This window comes from Trichoplax adhaerens, genomic scaffold (genome assembly GCF_000150275.1).
Source record: "Trichoplax adhaerens TRIADscaffold_2 genomic scaffold, whole genome shotgun sequence".
NCBI lineage: Eukaryota > Metazoa > Placozoa > Uniplacotomia > Trichoplacea > Trichoplacidae > Trichoplax > Trichoplax adhaerens.
The window spans coordinates 5,188,657-5,209,601 of record NW_002060944.1 but is presented as its reverse complement, the minus strand read 5'-3'; the positions used below and the strand labels follow the sequence as shown (position 1 = coordinate 5,209,601).

Sequence of the window (20,945 nt, the reverse complement as noted above, 5' to 3'; positions counted from 1 at the left end):
ATACGTAAGGCCGTACGCAGCTCACATGACGATTTTCCAGACAGCTCCACTCTACAGTACTATGCTATGGAGTGGCACTCCATAACACGGATACTCACTACTCAGTATTGAACTGTTACACTGGTGTTGGACAGGACTGGACGCCGGTACAGTACACTGACAACAACTGAGATCAAAAGAAAGAAAAACTCGATCAGCACTTGACCGGCAGATATGACGTCATCGCCCCATCGAAATACATTTCGACTGCCTCTCCCTATGTATGGAGTATTGACTGTGCCACTAGCTCTATATACGAGCTTATGATTGCATGGCGCAATCAATTTCCATGGTACTACTTCATTAATAAAGATACAGACTCTGCAATCGAGAAGATTACTTATGTCTATCTTTAAAACTAAAACTAAGAATCAGGAAATAATATTCTATTGGAGTTACTGCATTTACCGTTAACTCTATTGAATACTGTATGGTGCAATCAATTTCCATGGTATTACTTCATTAGTAAGGATACAGACTCTGCAATCGAGAAGATCACTTATGTCTATCTTTAAAACTAAAACTAAGAATCAGGAAATAATATTCTATTGGAGTTACTGCATTTACTGTTAACTCTATTGAATGCTGCATGGTGCAATCAATTTCCATGGTACTACTGTGTACTCTGCAATCGAGAAGATTAGTTATTTGAATTATATCTATCTTTAAAACTAGATATGACGTCATCGCTCCATCATGTTTCAAATACATTTCGACTGCCTCTCCCTATGTTTGGAGTATTGACTGTACCACTAGTAGTATATACGAGCGTATGATTGCATGGCGCAATCAATTTCCAAGGTACTGCTTTATTCACTAAAAATATGGACTCTGCAATCGAGAAGATTACTTATATGAGTTATATCTATCTTTAAAACTAAAACTAACAATCAGGAAATAAAATAATATTCTATTGGAGTTACTGCATTTACTGTTAACTCTATTGAATACTGCATAGTGCAATCAATTTCCATGGTACTACTGTGTTAATTAATTATAAAAATAAAGACTCTGCAATCAAGGAGATCACTTATATCTATCATTAAAACTAAAACTAAGAATCACGAAACAACAAACTCAGCTCTTTGACATAGGTAAAAGTCTTCATCGAAAAATACATCAGATGGACACGTTGAAACAAAATCAGCCTTTAATATGATATATGGGTACGTCTCCTATTGACGCATTCAAATGGAATTAATTCTTTGATAGGGGTAGCAGTATTTCTCAAAAGATATATAATGACGTCGTACGAAATCAATTCTTCGATATACTGTAGGTATTCCTCAAGGGATAAGATATAATGAAAACCTGTTGAAACGAAATCAATTCTTTAATAAGTATAAAAGTATTCATCCATTAAGAACATGATATACTGATGTGTATAATTTTAATAGTTCCAAAGGAGAAAATAATTTTGAGCTTTCTTGAGTGGATGGTTAATATCAGGGTATGAGAAACTGCAGCCAGTTTCTTCGATTAAAATAGGTTCTGACCAGAGCTAGTCGCTACTCATTTTACAGTTTGTTCATTTATTATGATGAGTGTACGCATGCATCAGGTTATAACTAATCGCGATACATATGGGTCGAAATGCTCTATCGCCATTGGATAACGTTATTACACTTTATAAATTGGTCAATGAAATAAGCGCATCAATAGTAGATTCAGTATACAATATAGCTTCCTTTATAAATTCCTTTACTGGATCCATTCTTACGCATGCATATGCACGAATATAACGGTATATCACGGTAGTTACGCACTGTTATAGTATATACTTCTACTGATATAGCCTCATGCAAACGATTAAACTCCTAGAATAGAGTAGTATAATTTAGGGAAATTTTCAGAATCATTGATAATTGAAAATTCCCCTATAATTTACCGAAGATTCATCAACACTGCAATATCATTCTATCATTACAGCTATGGGATCATACGAGAAAAGACGCAAACACGAGTTGAATCGAATAATAATAGCTAGTGTGCGACGGCTGGTAGGTAGTATGGAGCACAGTAGTGCCATTTACCCATGCGTTATCGACATTGTAATATCATTTTACCATTATGGCTATGGAATCATAAATATGCAAATACGAGTTACACCGAAGAATAATAGCTCAGATACGACAGTTGATAGATAGTATGAGATACGGTAGTATAATTTATCTATGGGTTATTAACATTGAAATATCATTTAATCATTATGGCTATAAAATCAAAAATATGCAAATAGTTGCTCCGAAGAGTAATGGCTCAAGTGCTATAGCTGAAAGGTAGTATGATCTACAGTGAATACTCGTATAGTTAGATTCTTTCTGCAAAGATTAAACAGCCATGACCAAATGTATTCCTGTAATCATTTCTAGGTAATCGGCTATCCGTGTTTGCGTTGCTCGAAATACATGTACGACGGATTGCATACGTTATGCGGCAGCTTGACGGCCTAGCGAGGTGCAATGATACGTTTGCCTATAGTAAAGGCAATGTTAGGTTGCGAATCGTGGTATGATGAAATTGTAATTTCTAACAATCAGCTTAAAACCAGCAAGATACCACTTAGTAAATAAATCACATCAAGCTAATAGCTTAAATGCACTTTGACAGTTTATCGCTGATTATAAATTAGTTCTACACCGTTCTATGCAAAGTTTACAATTTCTTACGCATAACCACCTGTCTGCTATATTGGGTGTGCTGCAATAATTAATTTGTATATCTCACACTTTCAAACCTACATAAATGCATTTACATCCACATCCCTATCTACTCTATCCTAATGTAAAAATTTTAAAACATCTTATGACATCATTAATTGACCTTTAAGCAAAGTTAATCTTACCCTTTTACACAATTTTAATTATTCAACTATTAAACTGGTTCTACGATGGCGTAATAAAAATCATATTTTGAGTATTATGTGATTAAAAAAACAATATTTTTTGAAAAAAGTTTAACACAATATTTTCAAAGTACTGTATAAACTATCGATGTCGTGCTAAGTTCGCAAACTTTTTAAACTCCTGTATAAAATTTCTAGCATGTCTACGTACCATATGTAATTATTGTACTCGAAATTTATAGTATAATGCATGGTAAAAATTATTTGAAACTCTCCTAATAGGTGCTTTTAATGTGCTTTCATCATGAAATATTGTAAATCATAGTATACGATTTGTAGGGATTCCTTGAAATAAGAGAGTTTAGCAGCTGATGGTAGAGCCATCATGGATTATACTAATTGCTAAGATTAATTTGATCAATATTTAAGCTCCATAATATATAGATATTAGCAGAGTGTATACCTATGATCAAGTGGTAACCACAACTAATGTGACTAGAAATTTAAAAAAGTCTTATCCATTACGTCTACCTAACGCGACGTTGTGATTTCGAGCGCATTATTTTTATCATATTATGGTACATGACAAACCTTAGAGGAGAGCACTATAGTTATGGTAAACTTTCCAATTTCAAAATCACAATTCATAATGAGATACTACATGCTTTCTAATTCTCTCACTATCATTGATGCAGTCTATGCTTAGAATAGCACGTAGCTGGATGTAGATCCGATAAGTAATGGACAGCTAACAGTTATTAGCACTTTGATCATGTGCAAGATATTCAAAATAAGTTTCATTTCTAGGTTGTCTATTATCTAATATAGTAGCGATCGAGAAATTGTCTCTCGTAAAACATCGAAAACATCGGTATTTATTTTAGTATACGTATATATTAAAGTCTTTTATGATGACGATATTAAATAACATGTCGATATTTTCGGTTACGATTGTCGCTATCATTGAAGAAATGATTCCTTACACAAATTTTTACAGTTATTACTATTTGATATGTGAGCGACTCCAGCACAAAGTGAAGAAATTATCTCAATGTTTCGATGAGGACATGGATTTGTTGGCAGCAAGAAAGTCAAATCGAAGGTTGGGAATAATCCAAATCTGATTTGCTAACAACGATCTGTAACAATGATGAATTCAACTAATGTATATTTACACTAGAATAATCACTAGAATAACAACTACTATCTTTACAAGGCCGCGATTCCTATCGATATAACAATATTTAGCATTGATATATACGTCGACTTACGTAAAACGATGTATAATCAAAATAAATTACTTCAACATGAGTTAGAATTTTGTGTGTTATTTTACCTTAATTTAGCCTTAAATTAAATCAATTCGATCCTTTGCATTTAGTTATTAATAGACTAGTAATAACGCTGACTCCATCTTTTTGTTTAATCTATTCTGGTATAGATTTCACTATTTGTATTACAAATTTATTATATTACACGAATCGTATTGCCTGTATGCAAATTATTACCCCCAATCTCAATATATTACAAAGAACCCAATTATACCATGCCTATGATTCAAAGGTTTATTAACTGCAGTGATACCAGTCGCATCCTATGCTACAGTATGTATATAAAGATTGAGCTCATTGGTTCCTTGTATATCGTTACCTTTATTTGAGAATAGCACATTGTTATGACCAATCGATCCAGTCGGAATCTTGTCTAAACTTTAACCAGCCAATGATTGCTTATAGCTCGGTAGGATATGCCTTAAATCACATGACATTAGCCGAAGAATTACAAAATATCACACCACAGCCAACTATTACATGACAATATCGGCTCTATTTCTTCCTTTATCCATTCAAAATTTTATCAACAAGGATGTAGAGATTTCCATCCTGAGACTTTCTACGGCGATGAATATTATTCAAGTCTTCAAGAAATACATACGTTTATTCGCTGCTGCATTTGAAATGAATGTCGCGTAAACATATTACAATTAGCATATCGGCATTTTCATGCAATTTTTTATCACCATAAGAAATTATCCGCAGCGAAATGTGAAGATTTTTTCTCATTAAATAGGGTTTTCTCTTGCATACGGCACATGCAGGATTTTGAGAAAAATTCGGGCAATGTAAAGTATGTTATCACGTTTGCTTTAACCAATTAAGAGGTAAATCCGGTGATTTTAAAAAAATTTTTCAACGCGGCATCCTGGTAAGCAGTGCTGACTAATTAATCAACTCGGACAAAACCTGTTTAAATTTGGACAGTACAAAGATTAATTTATCCAAATATTCATCACAACATTGTTGTAGATAGGCTGTAATTATTTACATATAGAATTTACAATAAGAACATTAATTATTAAAGCTATATTAGTTCTAGTTGAATGCAATAGTCATTTCAATTGTGGCCACTTTATTCCCCATTAGAATAAATAATATGATGGTCATGATTTATTTATCATATACAAGATATCAGCATGACATAGAAGTTAAGCATAACAATGTCAAAACTTATAAAAACTATACATAAGTCGTCATTAATTTCATGAACTGTATTCGAAGCGTTATTTCAGTCTGTACTAGAAGGATTACTAGTAATCTCTTCGTTTAAAGTACAATAAAACATCCACATTCAGGTCTGCTTGAATTAATATATTACTCTTATCTTTCATATAGTTATTGTACATTTAATTAATTTTAGAATTCTTACTAATATACTAGTACTTAACTGTGATTGACTTGCTGAAAATCGAGCAGCCAAGTCATTAAAATCAACATGAAGCTACTTTTCATCTTTATTATTACCTGGTTGGCTGTTGCACAAGCACAACAAGCACCAGACAATATTGGCTTAATGAACGGCAACTCGGTTGCTATTCCAGGTAAATTTAAATTTTATCGTACTAAATAAAGCGGTCTATGGCATACTATATTTTAAATTCTAATACCATCGAATAAAATACAATCACTTTACATTTTTGTACTACTTTCCTTGAATGTAGCCAATTTTAGTACAATCTATATTATAGGCATTTACCTATCTACGGTAAAAATAAATTACTAATGCACTGCTAAAGGCACAACTGTGCTCATTGATCACGATTTTTATACGTAAAATCTGATCAAAGCGACATTAAAATAGTTTTAACAGGACTAATATATTTTTATTATTGCATCATCTTTTACTCGTAAGCATGGCTATATCGATAGAATACCTAATCTAATATGTAAATAATTAATTATAAGTTTACCACTATTTAATATCCACTATTATACCATGAATCATAAAGAAATTTGCCAATAATTATTACCCTATTAATCATAGGTAGACGGTGACCGTATTAATCCTAGCTGATTTAAATTACCGGAAAGCGACAAATTTAAGATTTTATCATTAATTTATATGCAGCGACACAAAAACTCTATTTACAATATATTATAGCTCATATTTCTTGTATACTACTGCACTAACCTTCAGAATCTTAGTAACATAACTTGAGGGCAACTGACAAATAGCGAGGATAATAGGATTAGTGTTAACTAAATATTTTAAGGTGATACTGTGAGAACTCTAACTAAATACGTTTTTTTAGAAATACGGTTGTAAAAGTTTAAATGTTATAAAAAAATAGCGACTATGAACAACTACTAACGACACCGTTATTTGTAGAGGAAAATCCCATCTACGTCGATGAAGATCTGTTGGATGAAATTAATGAATTGAATGAATTAGACTGTAGGTTTTGGGCAATATTGATAGATCGTAGTGGATTATAGTTAAAGTATTAATGAAAGATATCTTTAACCAATTATAATTATAATTCGACAAAAACTAATACCTAGTCAACAAATTTCGGTATTTACATAGGGTACATCAATTTTCCTTACTATCTTTATAGATATTGTACATAAAAAATTTAATCCTCATTGTAACAATGTAATATTTGCATGCTCTTTATCCGTATGATTATATCATCTTTCCTAATGAAATCGATAACTCTGTCTAAAGATGACAATCCTAGCTCATCAGGTAAGCAAATGTAAAGGTTAGAATCTGCATACTTAAGATCAAGTGCCGATATTAAGGTACAACATTCGCATGTAGATTAGCTAATATCAAATACAACTTGCTAGAATATTCCAAATTTGCCGACATCTTACAAGATTTAGGCGGAAAAGAAAAAGCTAAACGCCTTGGCTATAGCTTAAGTGAGTTTTTACATTTAGCTCTTAAGGAAAAGTATTCATTTCATATTCACTTCTATACTATATGATAGAAGTAACCAGCTGCATTTAGGTAAAAGTATTTCTTAACATTGCCTCCTGTGAATATCATTAGAAATAGATTAACTCACCTGAAACTTGATAATTTACCCATATATTTGAATCACTACGGCTAAAAGAGCTAATATAATTAACTCGAAATCAAGCCTTACAACCGCTGCAATATTAATAATCCAAGTATTCTACATCTTGATACAATAATCGCTATTTCACTAGTAGCAAGTATTTCTAGCAACGTTAATTTGAATCTACTTGGTGTTATTAAAAGTGCCAAAGGCGTATAAGGCTGCAACAATAAAAGAGTTATCGCAATGCTTACCGTAATTAAAAGATTTATTTAGTTGTGCTGAATTGGATCTACCAACAATTTTCTATCTATTTTAATTAATTTACAAATTGTCATCAAAATGCCGTTTCTTCTTATACTGTTTTGGATTTAAGTCTGCTAACAGAATTTTAACCTACAGTATGCCGTTCAACGGCCTCAGTGTCAAAATACCAAAAAATTTTTTTAAGTTTCATATTTCTATTGTATCTATACTGCATAAATCCAATATAAAATTCTCGCCATATCGTTACATCTGTCTGTTCCTTTTAAAATTTCAATCACGGATCATATCCAATCTTTGACCTTGATTAATATCGTATTAGAGTAAAATACGATTTAAAGCGTTCGAATTAAGCTGCAGGAATCTTCGCCATCTTTTACACCTTATAGTACCTTTCTTAATTATACTTTATCAACTTAAAAATCAAATGCCAAAGATTTCCAAATGCCATAGATCATTTTAATTGTCATCTAGTAAAATATAGGCTATTTGTAGGTAATTAACCTATCGGAATTACTGGTAATATTTAAATTGACAGGAAGAATACTTAATTTTCTTCACCTATAAAGCTGTAGAAATTTAATAATTGATACAACTCTTACAACTTTGCTATTAGGAAATTACTTATAGCCTTCTTTCTTACCTATGTAAAGCATAATAAATTGATAGCCATACCATACCATTTTCAAATTACATCAGTTTTGATTTGAATATGAATTGCATCTTTTCGTCTGCAGTTTGAACTGATTTTATCTTATGCCATGTTTATAAATCATTAGTTTCTTACAATATCAAATGCACTTTTGAATCATCGTATTGTCGATGGAGAAATGGTGCCAATAATGACTTTAACTGGAAGCGTGTTAAACTACCTCAAACATCGAAGGAAAATTCAGGATTTCCCATAATTGGTAAAAGAGGTACAGCAAAATTTATTAGCTTGCGATTAACACAGATACATACCACAATTATCGTTTGCAATGCTAATACTGGTATTATATTTCGTTCTTTTTATTTAGACTTCCATATCAGGACAGATACGACTTATGCAAAGGAGTATCGTACTAGGGCAAGACTAGTTAGCAAAGTTCTACCTCAAAAATTTCCAATCTGTCTCCAATTTTGGTACCATATGGAGTCAACCGATGAATCGTCAGGACTTCGCGTTTACATACGACCATCCGGTGGCAAACTGGTAAAACTGTGGGATAAAAAAGGCGATCAGGGCCAACACTGGAAGTTTGCTCAAATTCAAATTGAATCTAATATCAATTATAAGGTAAAAAGAAAGCTGATGATGAATTTTCTGAAGACATTAATAATTAATTATCGTTGAATATTGAGTTAGCTCAATTTAAGATAACTTTAACTAAGCGATAAGCGATAAATGAGTTATTCATTTATCGCCATCTGTCTACCGAAATCTATATTTTATTTCTTACATTTCCATACAGATCATATTTGAAAGCTTCCGAGGAAAGGCGAAATCTTCCAAAATCTCAATCGATACAATCAACTACAGGAAGCGATCTTGCGAACGTCAGTAAAAATTTATCTTTACGCTCATCAAGCTATCCTCAATAAGCTCAGATTCATGCCATTATCTTTCTATATGTCTGTAAAATTAGCGAAATTACGCGAATATTGTAATTAAAGCACAACGTAGACCTTGATAATAGGTTAATTTTTTTCCTGCGATGATTTGCGGCAATGGCTTAATGCTATTTTTAATACGAAAATGTAAAAGTTTGATGAATCATAATACAATACTTTGAAACTATTTCCATTGTTAAGCAAAATTTGAAATACCTTACTAGATCCTAATCTGGGAATAAATCTAATCACTACTCGAGATAGATCAACTCTCTAATATCGTAATGTTTAGTTTCTTCTGCCGTTTCACTGTTTATTACATAATTTCGATTTATTGCTCACGAATTACCATGAAATCAATACAATTTAGTGTAGTAAACATATGTTACGAGAAATTATAATGTTTCACACTAACATTAGTGCACATTCGATAAGTTTTTTTAAAACTGCAAAGTTGCTACTACCGCTAAACTAGCTAACATATTCACCACAATTTTTCTTCCTTTACCATGCCTTTCGTTCATTTTTAGCTCAGCTATTTACGGATCCACTTGCAAGGTAATAAGCAAGATTATCTGATTATATTCAACTTGAATCTCTATTTGTACTTATACGTACGCTATTAAACAATACTCTCCAGCTAACGCTAATGTTACAAAATCTACCTAGATTTGACATTACTAAATTTACCCTGCATGATAAAAAGAACGATTATTCAAACTCCTTAATACGTTCGAGTTGTGAACTTTATTCTGGCTCAGTTTGTGCACCCTTTTATGGTGTCAATAAAACAGAAACATCAGCATTTGGTAATCAGGAGGATTTGGAGCAAAAATTATCGGAAACTTTCGCATTTATACGTGCTATTGGTGGTCATTGCGAAGAATATGCATTGAAAGCTATTTGCTATCATAACTTCGCGCCATGTGCAGGAGTTAATTACAAACGGTTGATATGTAAAGAAGAATGTCAAGCTTTAATGAGTGATTATCGATTATGCAAGGCTCAATTTGATTCACTGAAGGCCGATCCTGGTTTCAATAATCAGCTATTGCCTTTGGATTGCTACAATTTGCCTACAATGAAAGAAAAATTTAGCAAGTGTACCAAACTAAGTATCCCAGATGGTAAGTTATACCTTTCATGTTCCACTTATTAGCTAACACTGCAAATAATTCCGATTTCATTTGGAGAAAGTAAAGTAAATGAAAGATTTTCATCTTCTCCTGCTAATATATTCTAGAATCTTAGAATATTAAATACTTTAAGTAAAAATTTGCGCGTCTAGACCATAATTTTGAGATCAACATTAGTAAATTGAAAGAGTAAATTGATCGTATCTACGAGTATGATACAATGAAAAAGGCAGAGACTTTAAAAGGCATTTATTAAATAATGTTTATTACTCTTGTACTATAATCTGTACTTTTGTTCTAAAACATCAAAGTTAATACAATTTGACATAATAGAATTGCTACAATTTTTTGTAACCTAACAACTTTATGCTTTCCTATCAATATCCGAATATTATCTAGACAGATTTTACTTTTAGCTAATAGTTCATTGCTGATGAATTTACTTAATTTCTACAGCCTATCTTACCAAAAGAAGATGTAATGTTAAACTATGTATTAAAGAATATCAAACGGATTCCAAAAAAGTCGTCACACCAGGGCAATATTGCCACATTATTCGGACATTCCTAGCTTGTGTCAAGTCATATAAAAGTGTTTGCTATAATGATCCTGAATATTTTTTAGCAAAAACAATTGCTGATAACCTGGACAAACAAATTCCAATCATTTTCGGTTCAAGATGTCAAGAAAGCTAATACCATGGTTTGAAGATTCGTCCAACTGGAAGACTACGCCATACTTTTGACGTAGATTTTGTCAACAATACGCGATATTATCTATCTTAATTTGATAACTTGATTATAGTCAATTAAATCATACATTGCTCATATCTTGTCCTTCGTGGAAATAAATAACAAAAGCTAAGCTAATTATCAAGCTTTCAGTACGCTCTTGTTTCGCTTACTTTCAATTTATTTTAACCTCTATACCGTACTTTCGATCGATTGTATAAGCTACATACTTTTCATGAAGTAGCACAGAACCATATTGAAAAAATGTTAATTAATCGATCAAATACTTTATTTTTATACCTCCACTTCCCCGTTATCGAAATTTCAATTCACCGGTAAATCATCATTTCATTATAACAGTTTGATAACTGCTAGTCCGGTTATATTTTACCATTATTTGTTTATCTTTTCCTATTCACAGCAGGTTAGTCTGGAGTTTAATAGCAATACAAACATGATTAGTTATAGAAATAAATCATCATCAGTCCAATTTTTTGCCTCTCTATTATAACATCAGGCTTGTTCCATTATATATAGTTTTATGGAATTCTAAATGCCATTTCAGAACATCCAAACAACCTAGTGGTAAAGTAATAACAAATGGTCTTACTAATTGTGGAGCTTACTTTTGAATTGAAAATTAATTAGGAACTATTTGCAATTGGCTAATCGATTAATTAACAATTCCTAATATGGTTACTTTGTTTTATGATCTCGTAGCTAAGGTATCAGATTGACATTTGATCCTTTGAATTAGGAAATATTTGACAATGAAGTTAAAGTCAACTTGAGAAATAGAGTAAAAAATTAATAAATCCTCAAAAAATTTTTAAAAGTGCTTTCGCTAGCTATATCATTTTCTAGAATTATACTAGCAGTATTACTAATAGCATCATAAAGGGCAAAATAAATGGTCATTTTATTCAATGGTATGAAATCCTGCATAATTTAATCACTAATTGAAAATAAATGGGTAATTATTTGCAATCATTGCAGTCGATACATATCTAATAGTCAATATATACATTTTAAATCTTAAATTGAACTCTGATGGTATCCATCAAGGCGTAATTGATTGCATCTTACTTGATATATGCCTTAAAATATAATTATTGTCACGGTCGTACTCACTATAAGAATAACAAAATCATGAGATACGATAATGCACTCAACCAGTAATTTTAATATAATATCTAGGTACTGTCTGACTTAATTAGTAGTAGCAACATGTAGAGAAAAGTGCACCAGCTAGTTATTAGAAATTACTCTTTGGTATATTTATACACAAGAATTATTGTATATAACTTTCAAAGATTTCCTTCGATTTGATGGTTAACAATGATAAGGCTATCCATCGAATTTTATCATTCATTATCAGTCAATAGATAGCTTCTAAATTCAAGTAAGCTAACCTATAACTTCGCTATTTTAGTAGAATTGCAGTAAGTCAATGATAAAGTACATTGTACAGAAAGAGTGATAATAGCAGATATTTACACAATCTATTTCTTAATTACATAAATTTATAGAATCTGATATCCGATAATAATGATGTAAACATGAATTTGTTAGAATACAATAATACATGATGTAGCTTAAATGAGGAATTAGTACCGTATAAGATGAAATATACACATTTACTTAATTGACATGCTATAATTAATGAGTAACTAGAATAAGATACCATAGTGGACTCAATTAATTATATGCTGCAATAGATGCCATCGCTGCGTAACCAGTAGTTTAAAGCAAATCATCTGAAACTGTCATTGCAGGGCATTTAAAAATGATTGTAAAAGCAATGATCAAGGATTCGTAGTAATTACGATCTATGGTATATGATTGATAGTCGATTTATCCAGTTGAAATGCTATAGTCAATTATGATTAGTACAAACGTCATCTGTATTTATAACTTAGTATATCGAAATAAAATATATGACTATAAAATATTCAATAGATCTTCTTCAAATCGTCAATAACTCAGAAACCTCAGGCTTCCAACTTGAAACCTCAAATTGATAAAATACCATGAAAAATATTAACCCTTGCAAGAAGATCGATTAAATCCATGATTCAGTAATAAAATCAATAGGTAAGGTTAGCCATCGCAGTAGTCCTATGGATTGATTATTGTACTTAGGGCAGTTAGTTTTAGAATTTCATTCAGCTCGGCATCACTTTGCACCCACTATTTAAATAGCTTTTTGTGGATTGGAGCGGCTCTTTGTGTTAGATGCTCCAACTTTTCGATGTGACATCCCTACTTTATTGCTGTCACTTTTAGGTTCATGCTTTTGCTTTTGCTCTTGCTCTTGTAATTGCCTTTCCAATGTTATAATCTTATTTAGTGCTTCCTTCAATGAAAATTCAGCCTTAATCGCTCGATCTTCAGCCTCTTGAGCACGAAGTTCTGTTTCTAATAAATGTTGGTTTAGCGGCTGTAATGCCTTGAGATTATTACTTGCTTCAATAGTATCAGAGCTTGGTAGAGAGATAGCTGTTTATAATATAAAGGGATTGATTAATAATTTGATAGTATAGTAAAGAAGGACACGTTGCATATTTGCAGCATATCATAAGTCTAAGATGGCGAAGAGTAATTAAGACTAAATTATAGAGAGCACTTAATACAGTACTTTATCATATGTTTTGAGGATATATGATTACGAATTAATGTCTATCTTAATATAATCAATACAAACCTGAATGTTGTCCTGGTGTACCAGTTCTTCGAATCTATGGGACATAGGAAAAATTGATGATCTTAGATCATGAAATAGGGAAACAGATATAAATTCTGCTACACTGTAAGATCAATGTCGAATTACCGATTGTTCAAGGGCTGTTAAATTTCTGGTTCGGATATTTTCATCATCGGCAACAACTACTATTTCTTCACCTTGTGGCTTTGTCTCCTTTACCGTATCATCTTCTTCTATTTGATCTTGGGTCTCTTCTACAGGTTTTTCATCGATTTTATTGGTAGAATCTATGCTATCAGTAACGTCGTTATTCACTTCATTTACAGTATCATCTTCTTTAACTGCTTCTTGACTCTTTTCTTCTTCTTCTCGATTCGTTTCAGCGCTTTCAGGTATTTTGGGGGGTTTTTCTTCCTGATTTTGTTCCATATTTTCACCTTGAACTTCTTCTGGTGGAGTATCAACTTCTTCTTGAGATAAAGCTGAATCTTTCAAACCTTCATCCTGCTTTTCCAATTGTGGTTGATCAGTCTGTGCAGTTTTATCCTCTTGCTCTTCAGTTCCTTCCTTACTAGTTGCAAGCTGATTAGAGGAGACTGCTTCTATAGGCCTAATTTTAAGTTCCTTTGAATAGATAAAGTATTCTAATTAGCTATAAGCTAAATACTAATGCTTCATTACACCGAATATATAGCTGATACCAATATTGAATTGGATATTTTAATTTAAGCTGGAGTAGTATAAAGAGTAAACTGGCTTAAGATTTACCTCAGGTGTAGCTGCCCATGTTGTCTTATCGCTAAAGAGTCGCTTTAAGGAATCACCTTGTATTTGCAACATCTCTCCAACTAATAATCCAGCTGCTTCAATCCATTCGTCACATTCGCGTTTCATTCTCTGTAAGTCTTTATAATCATCATCTGCTGTTTCATCATGTAAATCTAATTTTGCTTGTCGTGTTTCCATAACAATATCATTGGAATTACTAGAGTAAAGACAAGATAAACACAGTATTAAAACACTTAACTAATATTAAATAATAAAATTACTATATTATAATGTTAATAAATGACTAAAAATAAGTGCAATGGTCTAAAGTTATCCATTACTATTAGTTCTTATTATAGCTATTTACCTAATAATATCCTTAGTGAAGGATCGCAAGCGTTCGATAATACTGACTGCAGCTGCTTTAACATCATCTGCAGTCTTATATTTCTTGCCATTTTCACGGAAATGTTGCATATAAGGGCTATCGTCCATATCTGGTGTTACCTGTAGTAGTAACTGCACCATCCAACTAATCATATCCATATGAACTGATGTTACCTAACGAAATTGAGGAATGTAGTTTAGAAGTTAAGAAATTCTTTATACAGTATACTGTATCAAGTCAAATCATTCGTAATTAGAATCTATATGGAAAGACTGCTATAATCCTCCCTAAAAATGTAAATTAAAGCGATTCTACTATGTGCAATAACAGCGCTTACTTGATTAATAATTTTCGTATCATCATTTTCTACGGCATGAGTTATAGAGTTTGTCCAATTTTGTAAGGTTAAAAATAAATTTTGTATTGCCTGTTGGCATCTAAATAGGAGCAAGTATTTATCATAATTTAAAATTGATCAGTAATCCTTTCTCATTTCCGCTGTCGATATCGCAAATTGATATATGAGCATGTACGGTATCACGAATGGAAATAAAGATTTTAGTGGCATGGAGATAAGAAAAATAGAGTAAAATGATTTGTTCTAATATTGCGAAAGTTTAAATATGGCTCTTCTATATACTGTATAAGAATCCAGTTCTGAAACTGGTATTGATCACTCATAGATAGATGCTGTCTTGACTGTAAAAGCTTACTTTTCTGGTGTCATTGCTTCACTATCGAATTCAGTTCTGACAGTTCCAATAATTTCGTGAATATACTTAATTTTATCCTCCCAATCAGTGATGGAGTTATAAAGCCTGGAAAAGTAGTAATAGGCTTCTTAAGTCACAATTATGTTGTAGAATTATAGTACAAATACGGTCAATTAAAATGATGCCTTTAGTAACTGAAGATATCCAGATAATTTTAAGTTGATAAAGTAGCTGGATATTCATTTATCAAAAGTATAGCGTAGAGAATTTCAATAACGTTAGTAGAGTTTATACCTAAACCAATCTGTTTCTGTTAATGGATCGGTGTTAAAATGAACATAAATTCGATTTGCCCATGTTTCCATGTTATTAACCATATCAATTAGGGCCTTAGCAACACCTGTATTTCAATCAGAAGGGAAGCCAGTTAATATGATAAATAACTAACCATTTCATCTAGTTCTGATTCGATATAGTAATGAAAATATGAAATATATATGTGTAAGTAGTGCATTTTTTACCATTTTCACCGGCCACTCTGATTATGAATCTTGCATTAAATATTCCTATTTCCTAAAACGATTAATCCAAATTGATAATTAAAAGTTATACCGTATATCAATTAATTACCATATCAAACAGCATCGAATGAGAATAATCATATGGTAATGAACGATATCTTAGCAAAGATTTCGTTTTCGGATCATTTCATAACAATACCGCAGAAGAAACAGCATCAACAAATTCTTACTTGATTAATATTTTTCATTTCTATAATACAACTTTGGGTGGAAGTTGAATGGCGACCAGATAGTTTTATGGTTAAATCTGTCCAAGCCTCAACCTAAAATTTGAAAAAGCAAAAATTGATTTAATCAGGTGATCAAAGGTGCTTCCATGGATGCGCTTGGTGAAGTTTCGCTTATACGAAAATAATAGACAGAAACTGCTGACTAACCAGCTTAGTAGCATGTTTAATTTCTTCCTGCGCAGTTAGAATACTGTCACCAGTGAATTTTTCAATTTCTGCATTAATAATTCCTTCCCATAAATTGACATCATTAAGAAATTTTTGCAAGAAAGAGTTACTTGGCAGGGTTGCATTTTGTGCTCCAGCTTCAGGGCTAGTTTTAACATTTTAAATTATGTTTATTAATTCTTTACAGGAAATGCTATTGCTAAAAATATCAATCAATCGGGAAGAATTAATAAACTTACTATAGACATTTATCAAATTCTTTTAACCATCTTCGAATACCACTATTAGTTTTATTTAATTGGTCGCACAAGTTGTTTTCTTTCTTATTTACACTACGAACAAATCGGTCGATCTTTTCTTGCCACATATGAGCTTTGTGTTGTAGTTGAGATAACTATAATAAATAATATCGAAACTATAAGTATTCGCAGTAAAGATGGGGATTATTAATTACTTCATACAATTTATTTTACTATCCTCTAACCTCAATTGAGTCGCGATCACTTGTTAAAACAGTGAAATGAGTAGCAAATTTCACCCACGCTTTTTCACTTAGATGTAATCTTCTTGCTGTATTGAGCTGATGGCTTTCTGTTACCTTCAAAGATAGACTATATGCACAATTGCTCCAGATCTCTCGTTCCTCTGATAATTGAGCTATTGGCATCAAGGAAGTATTTAAAATAAAAGATGAGCTAATTTCATTGTTTATAGCTGCATTATACAAGCGATATTTCTACTCACCAACTTGGACTTCTAACCGCCTTCGTTGTAATTCGTATAACTGATGGTATTCAGTAAGTAAACTGTGAAATATTATAAGATTTGACATTAAAAATTTAATTAAAGCTTAATGACCGCTTAGCGATAGCCAAAACATGCATACAAGCTAGCAAGATGTGTAGTTTGTAAATACAGATTAATGCAGCTTATATTCTTACCTAACGTTTTTATCGGATTCTTCCATTGCTGATACAAGCTAATAAATATGTATTACAATATAAATGTTTTCAATACGTCAAAGAATTAAAAATTGCGAGATTACCATTAAAAATATCCTACAATTTTTTGCTTATACCTTAGCTTTTGCTTGTTTAGCTTCCGAACTCATTCGAAAATCATGATTTCTAACTTCAGCTAACTCTCTGTAGGATATTAAAATTTTAATGTACATTAAGGCAAATATAACCTACAAGACATTCAATTCATTCAATAATTAATTACTTGGATAAATCACCAATGGAAGTTTTAAATCGCGATAGTTCAGCAATCAATCGTCTAAAATTAAGATTTATTTATTTATAGCAAATGACGTTGGATATAATGATCATTTTTTTCTACTTTTTATAAATTAACAAACCGATCAAGGGCTCTCTGAGCTAATATTTCCTCGTATAAGCTAATAGGACAAAATATGAGAAACTCAATCAGAATTAGTCTTGGGTAAAATTTATTGTAGTATTAGACTGGGACAAATCTATCACCCGAAATGCTGTTACTTGTGGTGCATATAGACAGCACTAAATTTGTACTATACTTATTTATGATACTTACCTCATAATTTGACGTGGAATACGATTAAATAATCCCGAATATCTTTGACGAATATCTGCCAGTAGCTCTCCACGTTCTACACATTCAACGCTTACCTGAGTAATCAAATTTTATAAATAAATACAGCAAGGGTCATCTTATGTTAAATGTTTTTGTTTAAAATTATAAGGATTAACTTGATATGAAAATGTAGATTAAAATGCGCAGATTTAATGTACCTGTCGAATAACTTCATGAAAACAAATGTTATAAATCGTTTGTTCCTTTTCAATGACATCTAATAAGTTGTGGATCTAGATTTATAAAATAGAAAAAATTATTCAACAGTTGTAAAACCACTAGTTTGTGATAATCTAGTTTACTGTTTCATAAAGATAATAATATCATTCCTCTGGTAAAGTACAAAGTTACGCCAAAAGTCATAACAGTATTACCTGTGTTGGTCCCGTGGATTTAGAAGTATCAAGGTCAGATATACCAGCTTTTTTAAGCATTAACTCCATTGTATGCTTTAACTGAAGAACTTCTTGTCTACTAGTTGGCCGCCTAGTATGTATATTATTCAACAACGGTATAATTTTATTTTTTAATTTAAATTTTATAGTACAATATAATACAATACCATTACAAAACTAAACCTAATTATGACTGCCTAAGCTATTTAAAATGATATAAAAAGTAAATAAAAATTCTGATTCTCAAAATGATTTTTTAAATATCACTAGATAGCTTACAGTGATGGAAATACGGTTACATGATGTTCATGATCGTGGACTCTTGTTGTATATTTGCTGAAAAACAATATTTCAGGGTTACATAGCTGGATTTAATTAATAATTACTTCAAATTAAAAAATTTTATTTGTATCATAAGAAATATCAACTTACTCATCTTGGAACTCTAGTCCAGCAACAGCGGGTGCCTTGATGATATGATATTCGAGTGGAATTAATGTATCTGGTATTTTATGCGTCTACAAATATCGAACAGGTGAAAAGGTTATTTATAATTATTGTGTCATTAACTTGAGTAGTGAGTGATAACATGAATCAAATTTGTATCTAATACCGTTTTTGCAACCGTTGTATTTTTCTCTTCGTCGTTTGAGTCTTTAGCTTCCGTATCTGCTAACGATGTAATGATTTTTTCACGCGATACGCTTAATTTAGTTTCATTGTTAGGATTTTTTAACACTGTTCGCGCTAACTCTTGACTTTTCTCAGCTCTTTCATTGTCATCAATGGATACTTCAGTATCTTTTACTGGACTATTCGATTTATCATACAAGAAAGTCAGCCCACTAGAAAGCAAAAAAAGATGTTAGTTATGGGATTGTTGTTTAAAGTAATATTCTTAGTTAGCACAATTTAAAACTTTAAACATGATATAAACCTTCCAGCTCCACATGTGCATGTAGGTTTTTCAGCCAAATGTTTAAATTTTTCCCTTGTCGATGCGAAATTCCAAGCATTGGATGGTGTTCTTGGCGATGGTAGCTATGATTAATTGCATAATTATTATAATGTGGTAACGGAAGCAGTTACAAGTAATTGCTTGCGCCTTCTATTTTTATCTATTATCGCCCTTTTTCTATGTAGATCAATACTATATCTAATAGAAAGATATTCTTTCATGAACCTCAAGAAATACAGACGACATATTGCCTTAATTATAAGCAATATATTAGATTATCTCTATTAATAAAGGTTGAGCCATAAAGTACTTTACCAAAATAATCAATGATACATAAATTATCTTGTTATGATACACTACTGCTCTGCACCGTCAACAGCTTAAATCCAACATTTAACAGCAGTAGTTCTTAATTGTCGTAGCTCAGATTATTTTTTTTAGACTAGTGTTTAACTTGATTGACAGATAATTATGCTTGATGTATTTTTATTCAAACTCGAATTTAATTTATTTCGATATGTAGATTACGCTGCTTATTCTTGGGTTGCAATACTATTGAATGAACACGATAGTCTATCAACATTACACAAGAAAACGTAAGAATCAGTATATTGCTTATGCTTGGGCTATAATACTGACTGGATAGCCTATCAATATTACACAAGAGTAAGCAAAATACAATAACCAGCTTGGTAATGATATTATATTAAGGTAAAATTGTATCATCGAAAATTTTCTGACCTTCTTGGACTTCTTTTTTGCAGATATGCCAACATGATCTTTATTAGGTGGTGGTGTTGATAATCGAATTAAGTTGGCTAAAACTTCTTGTGGTATATGATCGTTGGCAATATTTGACGAACTCATTCTGCCAGAATGATCTTCGTTCCTTTGGGTAATAATACTTTCATTGGCTGGATTGATATAAGGTAATGTGGTTACTTTAGGACTTGGTGTCCTACTTGTTTGTAACTCCTCTCGATTATTTTGTACTGTTGACGCCATTTTGCAAGTAAGAAATGACTAACTGTAAGCCTTGAGATTAAATCTCATCGAAGTACAATCTTATATTAAAATGAATGCTTGTATAGTAACATAAGCAATAGTACCTCATTACTCTCAAAAGGATTACTGGTTAATATCCAAATAAACTCGATTCTGCTACTCGCTAGAGGCTTTATGGCAAAGAACGTAGGAGTTGCTAGGCAACGGAAAACATTTCATTTCGTCGCAGGAATGATGCCTGTGTACATGCGTAGTTGATTTCGCCGCAAAGCGATTAGCTTGTTCAATTGTAATTTATTTATATATTTGATTTTGATTTTTTTGAAAATTAAGGCGTAAGGGAAACGATTAGACGTTACATCATTGCTTAACTGGCCTTATGTTAGCTGGGGATGAAATGAAATTGAACTTTGATACCGTAAATTAGTGCAGTATTATAGTGACTGAAATTGGCATGTACACTTGTAC

The 20,945-nt window shown here is 31.8% G+C and overlaps 2 protein-coding genes across 2 annotated transcripts; one reads left to right on the top strand and one right to left on the bottom strand.

The window, feature by feature from the left end:
• Positions 1 to 5,656: 5,656 nt before the first annotated feature.
• On the top strand, positions 5,657 to 10,917 carry TRIADDRAFT_53504 (uncharacterized protein; the record flags this gene model as incomplete). The annotated part of the gene is made up of 8 exons (XM_002109973.1): positions 5,657 to 5,762; positions 6,890 to 6,910; positions 7,015 to 7,089; positions 8,273 to 8,413; positions 8,513 to 8,772; positions 8,948 to 9,032; positions 9,848 to 10,213; positions 10,679 to 10,917. The coding sequence occupies 8 exons, from the start codon at positions 5,657 to 5,659 to the stop codon at positions 10,915 to 10,917; spliced, it is 1,293 nt and encodes a 430-aa protein (XP_002110009.1).
• Positions 10,918 to 13,147: 2,230 nt separating this feature from the next.
• On the bottom strand, positions 13,148 to 20,477 carry TRIADDRAFT_53503 (uncharacterized protein; the record flags this gene model as incomplete). The annotated part of the gene is made up of 24 exons (XM_002109417.1): positions 13,148 to 13,452; positions 13,658 to 13,691; positions 13,784 to 14,281; positions 14,426 to 14,642; positions 14,793 to 14,986; positions 15,151 to 15,250; positions 15,527 to 15,631; positions 15,821 to 15,926; positions 16,048 to 16,099; positions 16,278 to 16,370; positions 16,485 to 16,650; positions 16,745 to 16,899; positions 16,990 to 17,162; positions 17,250 to 17,311; positions 17,447 to 17,484; positions 17,584 to 17,650; positions 17,730 to 17,783; positions 18,060 to 18,154; positions 18,278 to 18,352; positions 18,494 to 18,605; positions 18,947 to 19,032; positions 19,128 to 19,359; positions 19,452 to 19,555; positions 20,214 to 20,477. 24 exons carry the CDS (start codon positions 20,475 to 20,477, stop codon positions 13,148 to 13,150), a joined length of 3,387 nt encoding a protein of 1,128 aa, XP_002109453.1.
• Positions 20,478 to 20,945: the final 468 nt, after the last annotated feature.